Raw genomic sequence first — 15,271 nt, 5'->3', positions numbered from 1 at the left:
ATCTCACATACTTCTTCCTCGTTTGACCCGCGGAGCACCACCCTTCCATCACCTCGGTTTCCTCGTCGGGCTGCTCTCCACTCACTGTCCTCACTGAAATGGATGTGGGAATGCCAAGAACGATTTATGAGTTTATGGGAGAATAGCAACAGTGAGAAGCAAGAAAGAGAAGAAAATGGGGCATGAACTTTTAAAATTGAGTCGTTTCTTTAATTTCAATTTAAAAGGACAGGCAAAATCTTCTTTTCATCACCAATATATACAGACTACGTGCATTATTGCTAATTACGAAAAATACGTAACTATTAGTTGTTAAAATTACTTTTTGTTGTTGAAATAACATTACCCCAATAAATTAGAATGAGAAACCTAATTATAGAATGAGAAACCTCCTATCCAACTAAACCGGATCAAATCAAATTAGGAGAATTGCTCTAGTGGCCATCATTTATGTTTTGTAATAGGTACCCCTAGAATTAAAGGCCAAACACTAAATAGAATCTTTTAAGTGTTATATGAATGACTATTGTGTAGCCGGTGTAGGTAAATTTGTAATGTCTAGAGAGGTTATCTATCTCCAAAAAAAAAAAAAAAAAAAAACATATTTCAGAAAAAATTTAAAATTCATTTTATCATATTAATTTTAGTTTTTTATGGTATTTTTTAATTTAAAAAATTAAACATTAATTTATTGTAAATTTGATCTATATTTAAAATTTTAAAGCGAAATTTAAACTTCTATCATTTATTTAGACAAATAAATAAATTAATCGCTTGACCAACTAAGTTGGTTAATTTATGACATTAGTTTTGTTACGGCTTGGCCTAAACCACTAGCGGGCCGGCTCGACCCGAGCACCACCCGACCCGAACGGTCAGGAGCGGGACGCTCAGTCGCCAACCCGGACACGCGTCCCTGACAGCTACGCTACAGCTGTGTGAAGGAAGCATCAAGGAAGGTGGGCTTGTCCTTGATGGGCCCACCTCTGACACGGTATATATGGCGAAGGTCCTACCCTTCCCCCAAGCTACGTCACATACCATTTAACCCTTTTTCGCCTGCACACTTCACTGACTAGAGCGTCAGAGTGTCTTTGCATGTGGCACCCCCTTCTCCATACGAAGAGCTCGGGACGCCGGCTGCACACCCTTCAACCCAGCAACCCGGAACCAGGCGATTCTCCTCTCATCAATCGAACTACCAACCCGAACCGTCCGGTACCTGACCTACCGAACATTGGCGCCGTCTGTGGGGACAATCACCTGTATGGACCTTGTACTGAGCCCAGGAGGAATAGGCCGCGAGACCGAGCGTAGAGGGGAAGCCTCTGCGGCTCCTCCCCAGCAACGCACGAGTTCCCCTCTAAGACGAACCACACGATCTCCCGAAAGGTGCCCCTTCGGGGGAACTAGCGACAACAGCGCCAGAATAATGCAAGAACTACGCCACAGAATGCAAGACCTGGAACGCTGGCTGGCAGACCGATAACATCATCAACAAACTCTCGAGTCGAGCTACTCCCGCTCCGTCTCGAGAAGCCGCTTTCGACGAACAGCTAGCCCACAATCTGAGCCCGAAAATGCCAGGAAGGGAGGACGCGCGAGAAGACGCCGGGACCCCCTCATATACGCCAGGCACGACAGGCATACCACAGAGCGAAACCGCGAGGACGCTCGTCGGGAGGACGACGAGGGAAGAACAACCAGAACGCGAGGACCAGTGATAATGGGCGCAACCCCATTTTATCGTTCCATTCTCGAGGTCTGGCTGCCAAAACACTTTGACAAGCCAACAGACATGAGGTACGACGGAACCCAAGACCCGCAGGAGCACCTTACGGCTTTTGAAGCCAGAATGAACCTGGAGGGAGTGGGAGACGAGGTAAGGTGCCGCGCTTTCCCGGTCACCCTAGCAGGACCTGCAATACGGTGGTTCAATAACCTCCCGCAGGGCTCGGTGACCAGGTTCTCAGACATCAGCCGTGCCTTCCTGGCTCAATTCACAACCAGAATCGCAAAGGCAAAGCACCCAATCAATCTACTTGGAGTGACCCATAGATCCGGCGAGCCGACCAGGAAATACCTAGACCAATTCAACGATGAGTACTTGGAGATCGACGGGCTGACGGATTCGGTTGCAAGCTTGTGCCTGACGAACGGACTTCTAAATGAGGACTTCAGAAAGCACCTCACCACGAAGCCGGTGTGGACAATGCAGGAGATCCAGTGTGTAGCCAGGGAGTACATCAACGATGAGGAAGTCAGCCAAGTCGTCGCTGCCAACAAACGGTAGCCCTCTTACAATCAAAACTGGCACCACGGGAGCGGAGAAAGACAAAAGGAACACTCCAGGGACGGCTATCCGAGCAAGGCGCCCAGGCCATTTCCTCGAGTCGGGAAGTTCACTAATTACACTCCCCTCACCGCACCAATCATGGGAGTTTACCAACAAATAGCCGAGAAGGGGATCATGTCGAAGCCCCGACCACTGAAGGAACGAACAGGGGGGAATCGGAGCCTCTACTGTGATTACCACAAGGGCTACGGGCACAAGACACAGGACTGCTTCGACCTGAAGGACGCACTGGAGCAAGCGATCAATGATGGAAAGCTAGCCGAGTTCTCCCACCTCATTAGGGAGCCGAGGAAACGGAACCGCGACCATGAGGGCGAAGACAAGACCCGGGCAGCAAAGCGATGCCAAGAGCCAGAGGACAACGACCACGGCCTTACCATAGTGAACGTGGTAACGGCGAGAAACGTGGCGCCTAGGTCCAAGTCGGCACATAAGAAAGACGCCAAAGTTCTGGCTATTTCCACATCCTCCGCGCGAAGCCCTAAGACACTTCCATCCTTTTCATTCGGCCCGAAGGACCAATGGTTCGACGAGGTCACGGAAAGCCCTCCCATGGTCATTACGGCTAGAGTGGGAACCGGCCTCATCAAGCGGATCCTTGTAAATACGTGGGCAGATTCGAACATCATGTTCCGCAATGTGTTTGACGCCTTGGGTCTGAGGGACGCCGACTTAAAGACCCACCAGCACGGCGTTGTAGGGCTCGGCGACCACTTCATCAAGCCAGACGGGATAATCTCCCTGCCGACCTCTATGGGACAAGGCCAAGGGAGAAGAACGGTAATGGCAAAGTTCGTGATCCTACGAGACTCCACGGCCTACAACATCATCCTAGAGAGGAAGACCATCAATGACTTAGGGGCAGTCATCAGCACAAGGATGCTGCTAATGAAGTTCATAACTGAAGAAGGATCAGTAGGGTCTGTAAGGGGAGACCTGGAAACGGCAATCGCTTGCGACAACACCAGTCTCTCGTTAAGAAAGAAATCCCAAGAAGCGTTAAGAGTGTTCCTCGTCGACTTGGACGCCAGAGTCAGCGACAAGTCGAGACCCGAACCAGAAGGGGACCTGGAAAAGTTTAGAGTCGGTGACACGGAGGAGAAGTTCACCTTCGTGAGCAGAAATCTCCCTCACGAGCTGAAAGAACCTTTAATGGAAATGATCAGGGCCAATGGCGACCTATTTTCCTGGACACCGGCCGACATGCCAGGGATAGACCCCCAACTCATGTCACACCATTTGGCCGTCAAGCCAGAAGCCAGATCGGTGGCCCAGAGGAGGAGGAAGATGTCACAGGAAAGAGCAGAAGAGGTGGCCAAGCAGACGGCCAGCCTCCTCGAAGCAGGATTCATCCGGGAACTTGACTACTCGACCTGGCTGTCGAACGTAGTCCTAGTAAGAAAGCATAATGGGAAATGGAGAATGTGCGTGGATTATTCTGACCTCAACAAAGCATGCCCCAAGGATAGCTATCCCCCTACCCAACATTGATGCACTCGTCGACGCGGCAGTGGGGTACCAGTATCTGAGCTTTATGGATGCTTATTCCGGCTACAATCAGATACCGATGTACCGGCCAGACGAAGAAAAAACGGCATTCATAACGCCAGGAGGAATCTATTGCTACAAGGTAATGCCCTTCGGCCTGAAGAATGCAGGGGCCACATACCAAAGGTTGATGAACAAGATATTCGACGACATCATTGGCAAAACGGTGGAAGTCTACGTGGATGACATCCTTGCCAAGACCACCCGACCCGAAGACCTTCTACGCGACCTAGAAAACGTGTTCGCGGCCCTCCGACGACACGGCATGAGGCTCAACCCTCTCAAGTGCGCCTTTGCCATGGAGGCCGGGAAGTTCCTAAGATTCATGATAACCCAAAGGGGGGTGGAAGCCAATCCTGAAAAATGCCAAGCAATACTCCAAATGAAGAGCCCGGGCTGCGTCAAAGACTTCCAGAGACTGGCGGGAAGGCTCACCGCGCTATCTCGTTTCCTCGGGGCGTCGGCAGCAAAGGCCCTACCTTTCTTCAACCTAATGAGAAAGGGAATAGCATTTGAATGGACCCCGGCATGCGAAGAAACATTCAACCATTTCAAAAAGATACTTGCAACACCACTTGTTCTCGGTAAACCCGTGGTCGGAGAACCGCTATACCTGTACCTAGCTATAACGGAGGAAGCGCTGGCGACGGTCTTAGTGCGGGAAGAAGCGAAAGTTCAACAACCAATTTACTTTGTGAGTAAAGCGCTGCAAGGAGCAGAACTCAGGTACAGCAAGTTGGAGAAGCTGGCACTAGCGCTCCTAACCTTTTCTCACAGACTACGGCAATACTTCCAAGGTCACCAAGTGGTCGTAAGAACAGACCAGGGAATTCGTCAAGTACTCTAGAAAACCGACCTAGCAGGAAGGATGATGACCTGGGCCATCGAGCTATCCCAATACGATTTAAGATACGAGCCTCGACATGCAATTAAAGCACAAGCAATGGCAGACTTCCTGGTGGAAGTAACCAGAGACCCAACCGAGGACACGGGCACACGGTGAAAGCTCCATATAGACAGAGCCTCCAACCAGACGTCCGGAGGCGCCGGGATCATCTTAGAAAGCCCAACCGGGGTCATCTACGAACAATCGGTCAAGTTTGAGTTTCCCGTATCGAACAACCAAGCAGAATATGAAGCCCTTCTAGGCGGCTTGACCTTAGCCCGGGAAGTCGGGGCTACGAGGCTAGAAGTATGCAGCGACTCACAGATCGTCACGTCACAAGTGAATGGAAGCTACCAAGCCAGAGATTTGCTGCTACAGAAGTACTTGGAGAGGGTCAAAGAACTGAGCAAACAGTTTGAGGAGGTCACAATCCAACACGTTCCGAGAGAGAGAAACACACGGGAAGATCTCCTATCCAAGCTAGCGAGCACGAAACCTGGAACTGGCAACCGATCCCTCATTCAAGGCATCACGAAAGAACCAGCGGTGGCCCTCCACCTGACCAAGATAAGCCCCTCCTAGATGGACTCCATCACCGATTTCTTGCAAAACGGCAAACTCCCTGGAGGTGAGAAGGAAGCTAAAGCGTTGAGAAGGGGGCTGCCAAATACACGGTCATACAGGGCCAACTGTTCAAAAAAGGACTTAGCCAACCCTTGCTGAAGTGCCTACACCCCGACTAGACGGACTACGTGCTCAGAGAAGTCCACGAGGGGTGCTGTGGTCACCACATCGGGGGCAAAGTCCTAGCGAGGAAGCTCATCCGAGCTGGATATTACTGGCCGTCAATGATGGAAAACTTCAAGGAGTTCGTGAAAAAATACGTTAAGTGCCAAGAGAATGCTAACTTCCACAGAGCATCGGCCATCGAACTAAGCTTGATGACGTCCTCCCGACCCTTCGTACAGTGGGGAGTCGACCTCTTGGGGCCTTTCCCGGTTGGCCCAGGGCAAGTCAAATATCTCATAGTCACCGTCGACTATTACACCAAATGGATAGAGGCCGAGCCACTGGCCACCATCTCCTCGTCCAATTGTAGAAAATTCATGTGGAGGTAGGTGATAACTCGGTTCGGCATCTCGGAGATCGTCATCTCGGACAACGGGATGCAATTCACCGATAAGAAGTTTGTAGAGTTCCTCGCCGGCTTGGGCATCAAACAGAAATTCTCCTCGGTAGAGCACCCTCAGACAAACGGACAAGTCGAGTCCGCAAATAAGGTCATCTTGCTGGGCCTCAAGAAGCTGCTAGACAACAAGAAAGGGGCATGGGCTGACGAGCTCGCCTCGGTCCTCTGGTCCTACCGTACAACTGAGCAGTCCGCCACGGGAGAAACCCCCTTCCGCCTGACGTACGGAGTAGACGCAATAATACCCGTAGAGATCGGCGAGCCGAGCCCACTGTTACTTCTCAAGGGGGTGGTAGAAGCTGTAGAGAAGGACCTAGTAGACAAGACCAGGGAGAAGGCTCACTTGTCAGAAGTAGCACTAAAGCAAAGAATGGCCCTGCGCTACAACACCAAAGTACTCAAGAGAGATTTTGAGCAAAACGACCTCATCCTACGGCGCAATGACATTGGCCTACCGACCCAGGGAGAAGGCAAACTGGGAAGGCCCCTACAGGGTCAAAGAAGTAATTGGCAAGGGCGCCTACAAACTGGAGAAGCACGATGGAAGGGAGATCCTGAGAACCTGGAATGTGGGTAACCTGAGAAGGTTTTACCCCTAGCTCAAGCATGCCGGCCAGGCGATCTAGGGAACTTGATCACTTACCTTTATATTTGCCATGGTAACAAACTTGTTTAACAAAACGAAAATGCTACAGATAAGCAAAGAAAACGATAATCGCAAGCCGACCAAAGTGACCCTTAAAAGTGTAACAAAGTAAATTTCACAAGTTCCACAAGTTCTACAACAAAAACACAGATCTACGCAAAACATAAGTTTCAAGAGCTCATTTCCTGGGCATATCAACAATCTTGCCATCCTTGATCGTTTTGAAAACCCCAATCGCCGACGTATCGAAGTCGGGAGCCACGATCTTCACCTGGGCCTTAAGTGCCTCCTCAGTCATGAAGATCGCGTTCTTTCCCTGCTTTCTAGTCTCCTTATGCTTCTTCTTCAGCTCCTCAACCTCAGCTCGAGCGGCCCTCGCCGACGAGGTAGCCGCGTCACGTTCTTCCTCCAAAGCCACCACCCGACCTTGCGCCGCGTTAAGTTGGCTCTCCAGAGTCATCTCCTGCTCGGTCAAACGGGACACGGTCTCATCGGAGGCGTTCAACTTCTCCTCGACAGACGCAGCTCTCTCCTCAGCAGCCTTAAGCTTCTTTCCCGACTCGGACAACTGCTCCTGAAGCAGTTCAACTTGAGCTTTGAATTCATTGTTGGCCTTGGCAACAGATTCAAGCTTTGTTCGTAGTGACTGCATCCCTGATAACTCGAACTCGGCCTTCCGAGCTATTACAGCTCCCCGGAGAAGCGTGCGGTACATCCACCTCACCTGCCCCGCCAGTTCGGTACCGAGGAAGTGATCCTCCGTGCCGGGGATCAGTTGAGAGTCGATAAAAGGCCCAGCGTCGAAGTTCCTCTCCATCACAGTAAGAGCTCCCTCATGGATGGAGGATGCCCTCTGCCTTTTGGGAGTGGGGATAAGCTTCAAGTCATCATCCTCTTGTCGGGAGGAGGATGAATGCCCGATGCCGGCCATCTCCTCGGGAATAGGGGAAGCATGCGCCCCGGCAAAGTTTTTATCAGACATCTCGGTGTCACAAGGTGACGGCATCGACTGATCTTTCTTCTCCTCAGGAGGGTTCCCCGGCTTCCCGTCAATCTTCTCATCGGCTTTCTCCTCATCACTCTCCTCCAGAAAGGTCTTATACAAACCCTCAAGCCCCGTCACCGAAGCCGACATCTCCACCGCAATGGACAAACAAACATGTTAGTCGTGAAGCCGGCAAAACCAAATAAAAGCAATAACAATGCAAAAAATACAAGGCAAAGTAGCTCACAAATATAATTTCTGGCGACCTCCCGCTCACCCATAAGGAGGTGGGGGTTCACATGGTTCTTCCCGAAAACGGCCCACAACACGTCGGTAATTCTCTTGTCTATGGCAGACATTCCCTTATAAGTCACCTTAATGAAGGTGTTAGACCCAGCCCCAAAACTCCAGTACGTCGGGATAAGTCGTTCCCCCTCCAACGACAACCAAAAGGGATGGCGACCTTTGACTGGATGCACCTTAAAATACTTATCTTTGAACCCATGATATGAGTCCTCGAACAAGTCGAAGATCTTCCGACCCTGGGCAGATCGGAACGACATGAACCCCTTCCTCGCTTTCCCCTCCTTGGAAGGATTTGTAAGGTTGAAGAAAAAGAAAAAAACATCAATAGAGACCGGCAGCTCCAAATACTCACATACCATCTCGAAACAGCGGATGAAAGTCCAACTGTTCGGATGCAGCTATGACGGCGCAATGGATATCCGGTTAAGGAGCGCCATTTGAAAAGCAGAAAACGGGATGCGAACTCCCACCTGGGTGAACATGGCTTTGTAAAACCAGATCCAGTCGGCAACCCGGGGGAGTGGAAATTAATTTCGTATAACCGTTCGCTGGGGGCAGGGACGAAGACGTCGTAATTAGCCTCCTCGTCTGTCCCTCCGCACAAGTACTCGCCTTGTCGGAACTTCGTTAGCTCCTCCTCGGCCATCTGGTTTGGGGAGTCCTTTAAGTCGGAAACAAACCAAGCATATGGATCATAGCTCGCGGCGGAGGTGGAAGTTCGTGAGACGACGCGAGGCATACCTATAGTGGGGTTACCACTCGGTTAGTCTAACAGGCCGGGAGCTCGGAAAAACCCAGAAACTATACTCAGCCTATCCAACAACTAAAATCAAGTATGGCTAAGGCACAATCCAAGTCAAGAAAGTGAACACCCTGGAATGATAACCCCCTAACGCACCTATTTAACACTAAGACCATCTGGCATACAAATCAAACAAGCAGCAAGCACAAACAGCAAACGTATAGAAAAGCCAATAATAAGGATAAGAGAACCTTGAAGCAGAAAACAGAAGGGATCGATGTTTACCTGGATTGGTTGCGAAAACTTGAAAGAAAAAGAGATGCACAAGGATGCAAGAACGAGGCTTTGGGATATTTGGGAGTGAAGAAGAGGAAGATAGGAGAAGCAAGAGTGGGAGAGGAAAACAAATGCAAAACTGTTTAAAACTGCCACTCAAGAAGCGCGAAAGGCCTGGGGGCAAAATGGTCTTTGCGCACAGGGTTCTCCAACCCATTATGAGCATTTAATGCTCCGCACGAGGAACGAGGCGACAAACGGTCACCTCAGCAACAAACAGACACGCGCGCAAGAGGCACGTCTCCTCCATGGGCGGCCGACCTGGTGACAACACACGGAATAAGAGATAACGCACCACCAACCACATTCACAATCATTGCTGGCGCGTTGGGGGCACTGTTACGGCCTGGCCCAAACCACTAGCGGGCCGGCCCGACCCGAGCACCACCCGACCCGAACGGTCAGGAGCGGGACGCTCAGTCGCCAACCCGGACACGCGTCCTTGACAGCTACGCTACAGCTGTGTGAAGGAAGCATCAAGGAAGGTGGGCTTGTCCTTGATGGGCCCACCTCTGACACGGTATATATGGGGAAGGTCCTACCCTTCCCCCAAGGTACGTCACATACCATTTAACCCTTTTTCGCCTGCACACTTCACTGACTAGAGCGTCGGAGTGTCTTTGCAGGTGGCACCCCCCCTTTTCCATACGAAGAGCTCAGGACGCCGGCTGCACACCCTTCAACCCAGCAACCCGGAACCAGGCGATTCTCCTCTCATCAATCGAAGTACCAACCCGAACCGTCCGGTACCCGACCTACCGAACAAGTTTATTATTGCTACATCATCACATATGATGTTATTAATTTCTAAGAGTATAATCAAAACAATTTTAAATTAAAGCAATTAAGGACATTAAAATTAAAAGATATTTGAAATTAAACATCAGTTACGAATAAAATTAATATCAGATATAAACGTTAATTACAATATAAAAAACATGTTTATCACTAAGAAATTAAAACCTTCGTAAAATTAAACTACTTTCACATTATGGTAATTAATTACAAATGAAACTTACGATGAGTGAATGAACAAATAAGTTAAGACTAGTTTACTCGTTCAACTTTATTGATATTATTTTTAATTAAACTATTTATTTTAAAAATTTATGATTGTTAACATAATAATATATTTTTTTTCCTATTTTTACCTAATCTTTGTGTATTCTTTTTCATCCATAACAATTCTATTCTTTTATCTTTATTAAAATAAATTTTAATATATGATTAGATCATTATTTTATAAACAATTACAGTAGTGAAATTAATTTTTAACACATGAAAATAACAAATGTGACATTTTAATTATAGGAACAACGCATCAAATCTAACTATATATAATTTTTTTTTGAAAGTAATCTAACCATATATGATTAAATAAGTATACGAATGGTTAAGAGAGCATAGTCAAAGTAAATGTGTGTAGTGAAATAAATGTAATAAAAATTTTAAAAAATAATTGTGAGAAATATTGTTAAATCAAGTAACTTTAGTTATATACGTTTTATCAAACGTACACATGGTAACGTTACTATAAAAGATTTAATTTCGGCATATATAGTTCAAGAAACTAAGGGTTATAAATAAAAGAAAGAAAGAAGTGTATATATGTTAGCCGCAAAACTCAATGTAATGTTGTGCCAAAGAGCTAATAATCGATCACAAGAATCAACAAAATGAAGATCCTATTTTTGGCACTGAGTTTGAGTATAGCAGCCTCTTATATGATAAATATTGTTGCATTTGCTAGGGTTTTAGCTGAAGAACCTCCTCTTGCTGCTGATTCACCTGATTACACCTTTCAAGATTATAACATTTTTGATGATGAGAACTCATCATCACCTGAATCAGGATCAGAGCCAGCGGTGATTATTATTGGGAAGAAAGATAGTAGTAATAGCAGTGTAAGTGCATTAGCTAAAAGGTTTCTTGCTAACCAAGGAGAAAAACTATACACACTTTTCTGCAGTTACAATTCGGGGAATATAATTATCACTGAACTCTTTTGCCGGAAGAAGCTAAGGGAAAAGGTTAATATTGTAACTTACTCAGCAAATAGTTATTAGAAAGTTTAATTTCTACTTGGGGAAAAAGTTAATGAAAGAATAACTTTGTAATCTATTGAATATTGAATAAGGTGGGGTTTGTTTATTATTTTCTTTATCTTTTCGTTTATAAATACTGGCGGTACCAATATTGTAAAGACTAGCTAGTTACACTTTTTTTTAATGAGATAAAATATAAAATTCGATTATTATAACCACGCACTAAGGATTATATTTAAATTAATTTTATCTTAATAGGATATATAATAATAAAGGAGAAAGTTAGGGGTCAATAATGCTTTTAGTGTAAAGAAAAAAAAAGAAATTAGCCAATAATAATTCAAATATGAGACAAAAACAAAAAAAAAATGTTGGTTATTAATTACTTAAAATTTTTTATAATTAATAACAAAAAATATGATTTTCTCGCAAATTTTACAGATTTTCATTCTTAACACGACAATTATACGATGCATAATATTAGTTTTTGGTATAAAATACATATTATAATATTAAATATATATTAAAAATAAATTAAATAATAATATACATAAATACATATATAATGGTTGATTTTAATAAATATATAATATTTTTTTATTAATAAATAATTGACCTACACACTTAATGGAAACAATGCAAGATAGAATAAAAGGTAAACAATAATAGATATTAATTAGGGCAAAATACTATAATAAGCCAACATCGATCCAAATTTACCTATATAAGCCAAAATGAAAATCGATACAGCAATGAGCCAGGTCATATTTTTATGTAATTCGAACCAGGCTAGTTCGAACTTCATCTTCAAATAAATCGAACCAAAGTAGTTCGAATTTCAAAGAAAAATTGAAAGTAAATCGAACCAGCCTGGTTCGAACTAGGAATGCAAGTAATTCGAACCACTCCAGTTCGAATTATGGGTAAATTAGGTCAACATGTAATTCGAACCACCCCGGTTCGAATTACGCTTAAGCTAGGTTGTTAGTAATTCGAACCCCCTGGTTCGAATTACTAGGGAATGGGCTATATAAGGAGTTCGAATCAGCCTCATTCGAACCATTCTCACCTTCCCCTGCCCCACCAAATCTCAGAGAAAACGACCCAGATTCTCTCCGCGAAAGACCTGAACGGAATACTCTGCTCATGGAGGACGATCCGGCACGGTTATATCGCTTGGACGGAGTCGCCCATATAGCTGGGGTCATCAACGAAGAGGTTAGTACGGAAATAACTTTGTTTTACCGATACATGTGAGTTTGTGGTTTGGCATGCGAGTAAGATATTGGTTTAGTTGGTGGTTTATTTTAGTGGTTTATGTTAGTGATTTCTGTAAATGGTTTATGTTAGTGGTTTTTGTTAGTGGTTTATGTTGGTGGTTTATCTTAGTGGTTTATCTTAGTGGTTTATGTTAGTGGTTTATCTTAGTGGTTTATGTATGTGGTTTATGTAAGCGGTTTACGTTAACGGTTTACGTTAGTGGTTTTTGTTAGTGGTTTATGTTGGTGGTTTATCTTAGTGGTTTATGTTAGTGGTTTATGTTAGTGGTTTATGTATGTGGTTTATGTAAGCGGTTTACGTTAGTGGTTTTTGTTAGTGGTTTATGTTGGTGGTTTATCTTAGTGGTTTATCTTAGTGGTTTATGTTAGTGGTTTATGTTAGTGGTTTGTGTATGTGGTTTATGTAAGCGGTTTACGTTAACGGTTTACGTTAGTGGTTTCTAATTGTGGTTTATGTAAGCGGTTTAGTTGTGGTTTTATAATGTTAGATCTTTCATGTCAGTAGCCTATGGTGGTTTCTAATTTAAGTTTCTTATGCAAATGGTTCTCGTTCTTGGATTTTTAAGCGGCTATACATAGTAAGATTTTTTGGTTTATCAATTATCGTGTTGATTATGTTTGTCACCGGTAATTAAGCTGGTTCTAATAATGCGGTTCATTTCTTCCGCAGCCTCAGCGATGCATCAGGAGCATGCGGCGGTAGCAGGGCATGGTCCTGGATGACAGATACGTTCCGTACATGCAGATGGCTGGTCTTTACCATCTTGCAAGGCTGAACGATAGATGGTTCCGGTTGGACGAGGCCCTTGTCAGTGCGTTTGTTGAGCGATGGCGTCCGAAGACTCACACGTTTCATATGCCGTTCGGAGAATGCACGATCACACTGCAGGACGTGGCATACCAGCTGGGTTTGCCAGTGGACGGGCGTTACGTCAGCGGCTGCCTATCAGAGTTCCATATATACATCGAGGGTGGCCGTCCAGCCTGGGTTTGGTTCGAGGAGTTGCTTGGAGTGGTACCTTCTCCTAGCCAGGTTCAGAAGTACGCGGTCAACTGCAGCTGGTTTCAGGAGACGTTTGGTGAGTGCCCGGAGGGAGCTGATGAGGATACTGTGCGTCGTTATGCCCGTGCGTACATCATGATGTTGTTGGGCACACAGCTTTTTGCGGACAAGTCGGGCAACCGGGTTCAGATCAGATGGCTTCCATTTGTAGCTAGGCTGGAGGAGATGGGGACCTACAGCTGGGGTTCTGCAGCACTGGCATGGTTGTACCGGTGCATGTGCCGTGTGGCGAACAGAAATGTTATCAAGCTAGCGGGCCCACTTCAGCTACTTCAGTCATGGATTTTCTGGCGATTTCCTCGGTTTAGGCCTGCAGGATTTGAGACGTTCAGCTGGCCATTGGCCTCGAGGTACTTTACTAATCTTTGTCTATTTCAATTTACTACACATAACCGCGTGTTCATTCATAATGTATTGGATACCCTAAGCACACATATAAGTAGCGGTAAAACATGTGCATGTTGCAGGTGGTCAGGTTACATCCCTTCCAGTAGCGAGAAGGGTCCTAGAGTTCAGACGTGGAAGCTCTGGATAGACCGGTTGCAGGATAGAGAGGTCAGTATGTTACTTAATTAATTTTTTAATTTAACAACGATTTACGAGTTGGGATCACGAGTTGCCCTGACATTGTATCGTTCTGGGTGCAGTTTACCTGGATGCCGTACAGTAGCCCCGACGTACTTCAGGTCGTGCATCCCGAGGTTTTGGAGCCTCGGCATATGGTGCTGTGGCGGTCTGTTACATCCCTTATCTACTTTGCCGTCATAGAGTGGCATCAAGTAGATAGGGTTCTTCCGCAGTTTGGAGGGGTGCAGCCCCGTCCACAGGCCGCCCTGAACATCGACTTTCTGATGTTGAAGAACGGCAGAGGCGGCGATCGATGATTCCCGTCCCATTTGCAGAAGTGGCATCAATATTGGGACGACCGGACGGAGAGCGTGCTGAGATTCGATGTTGTTGCTGACCCTGGTCCGTCGCATCAGTTCTTGGATTGGTGGAGTCAGCACGGGAAGAGGTTTTTGTCTCCGGATCCGCAGTTGGGCGATCCGAGAGCCGTTGCTATTCCTGTTGAGGCCTCACAGCGGGGAGCTGGGCGAGTACCTGAGATAGATCGGCCTGACGACGTGTCGGACAGGAGGCGGGTTGATAGGAGAGCTCGCGTGGGCACACGTCGTAGCCAGCGTGACTGGGGGTGGCTTGAGCATGCTATGGAGGCCGGGGACGAGGCCCGCCCCGCTGGGGGTCGACGACGACATCATCCAGGCAGAGGTAGAGGGCGTGCTGCGGTTCATGCCACTGCACCTGACGCTGATGACGATGACGATGATCAGACTCCACAACCTTGTAATATACCCCTCGCCGGATGCTGTAAGTCTTCACACTTAACAGGGCCTCGTCTTTATCCTAAAATTGCTGACCAACCTGGAACTCTGTCAAACCAGCAGTCCCTTCAGCATCTCTAGCTCCGAATCCAACAGAGTGCCCTGAAACACCCTCTTGCCTCATGGCATCTAGGTCCAAAGAGGAAAAATGTGGTGGATACTGCTGTGTGCCAGAACTAGAACCACCGACCACCAATGCAGGCTCAGTCGCTCCAACCTCGTCGCCGCTGTCATCCTCGATCATATCCGGCTCGACGTCGTCCTCATCTACATCACCCAACACTCCGTCTCCGACGCCAACCGGTGGAACTCCCTGTAAAGCGTTCGGCAGAATATCAACTGATCCTACCACGTCGCCTACTCCATCATTCAGATCAACAGCAAAAGACGGGGAGGCGACTGCTTCGACCGCTGGCTCGTACACAGGGTCGGACGAAGAAGCAACGGCAGGCCTGGAACTTGAACCGGCTGCCGCTGCTTCAGTGTTGGCATTCCGGTTCGAACCCC

The 15,271-nt window shown here is 46.7% G+C and overlaps 3 protein-coding genes across 3 annotated transcripts; all 3 read left to right on the top strand.

The window, feature by feature from the left end:
- Positions 1–1,726: 1,726 nt before the first annotated feature.
- LOC112742331 (uncharacterized) lies at positions 1,727–2,293 on the top strand. The gene has a single exon (XM_025791566.1). It carries the CDS (start codon positions 1,727–1,729, stop codon positions 2,291–2,293), a length of 567 nt encoding a protein of 188 aa, XP_025647351.1.
- A 3,663-nt stretch (positions 2,294–5,956) lies between these two features.
- Positions 5,957–6,556, top strand: LOC112742329 (uncharacterized). The gene has a single exon (XM_025791565.1). The coding sequence runs from the start codon at positions 5,957–5,959 to the stop codon at positions 6,554–6,556; it is 600 nt and encodes a 199-aa protein (XP_025647350.1).
- A 6,472-nt stretch (positions 6,557–13,028) lies between these two features.
- Positions 13,029–14,266, top strand: LOC140178512 (protein MAIN-LIKE 1-like). The gene is made up of 3 exons (XM_072215682.1): positions 13,029–13,732; positions 13,850–13,937; positions 14,030–14,266. Exons 1-3 carry the CDS (start codon positions 13,029–13,031, stop codon positions 14,264–14,266), a joined length of 1,029 nt encoding a protein of 342 aa, XP_072071783.1.
- Positions 14,267–15,271: the final 1,005 nt, after the last annotated feature.

This window comes from Arachis hypogaea, chromosome 14 (genome assembly GCF_003086295.3).
Source record: "Arachis hypogaea cultivar Tifrunner chromosome 14, arahy.Tifrunner.gnm2.J5K5, whole genome shotgun sequence".
In the NCBI taxonomy this organism is placed as follows: Eukaryota; Viridiplantae; Streptophyta; class Magnoliopsida; order Fabales; family Fabaceae; genus Arachis; species Arachis hypogaea.
Note: the sequence above shows the minus strand (reverse complement) of the source record. Positions and strands in the feature narration are given on the sequence as shown.

Coding starts and splice junctions, on each gene's coding strand:
- LOC112742331 (XM_025791566.1), top strand. CDS start 1,727: ATGGGCGCAACCCCATTTTATCGTTCCATTCTCGAGGTCTGGCTGCCA.
- LOC112742329 (XM_025791565.1), top strand. CDS start 5,957: ATGCAATTCACCGATAAGAAGTTTGTAGAGTTCCTCGCCGGCTTGGGC.
- LOC140178512 (XM_072215682.1), top strand. CDS start 13,029: ATGGTCCTGGATGACAGATACGTTCCGTACATGCAGATGGCTGGTCTT. Junction 13,733..13,849: donor AGCTGGCCATTGGCCTCGAG/GTACTTTACTAA, acceptor TGCATGTTGCAG/GTGGTCAGGTTACATCCCTT. Junction 13,938..14,029: donor ACCGGTTGCAGGATAGAGAG/GTCAGTATGTTA, acceptor TTCTGGGTGCAG/TTTACCTGGATGCCGTACAG.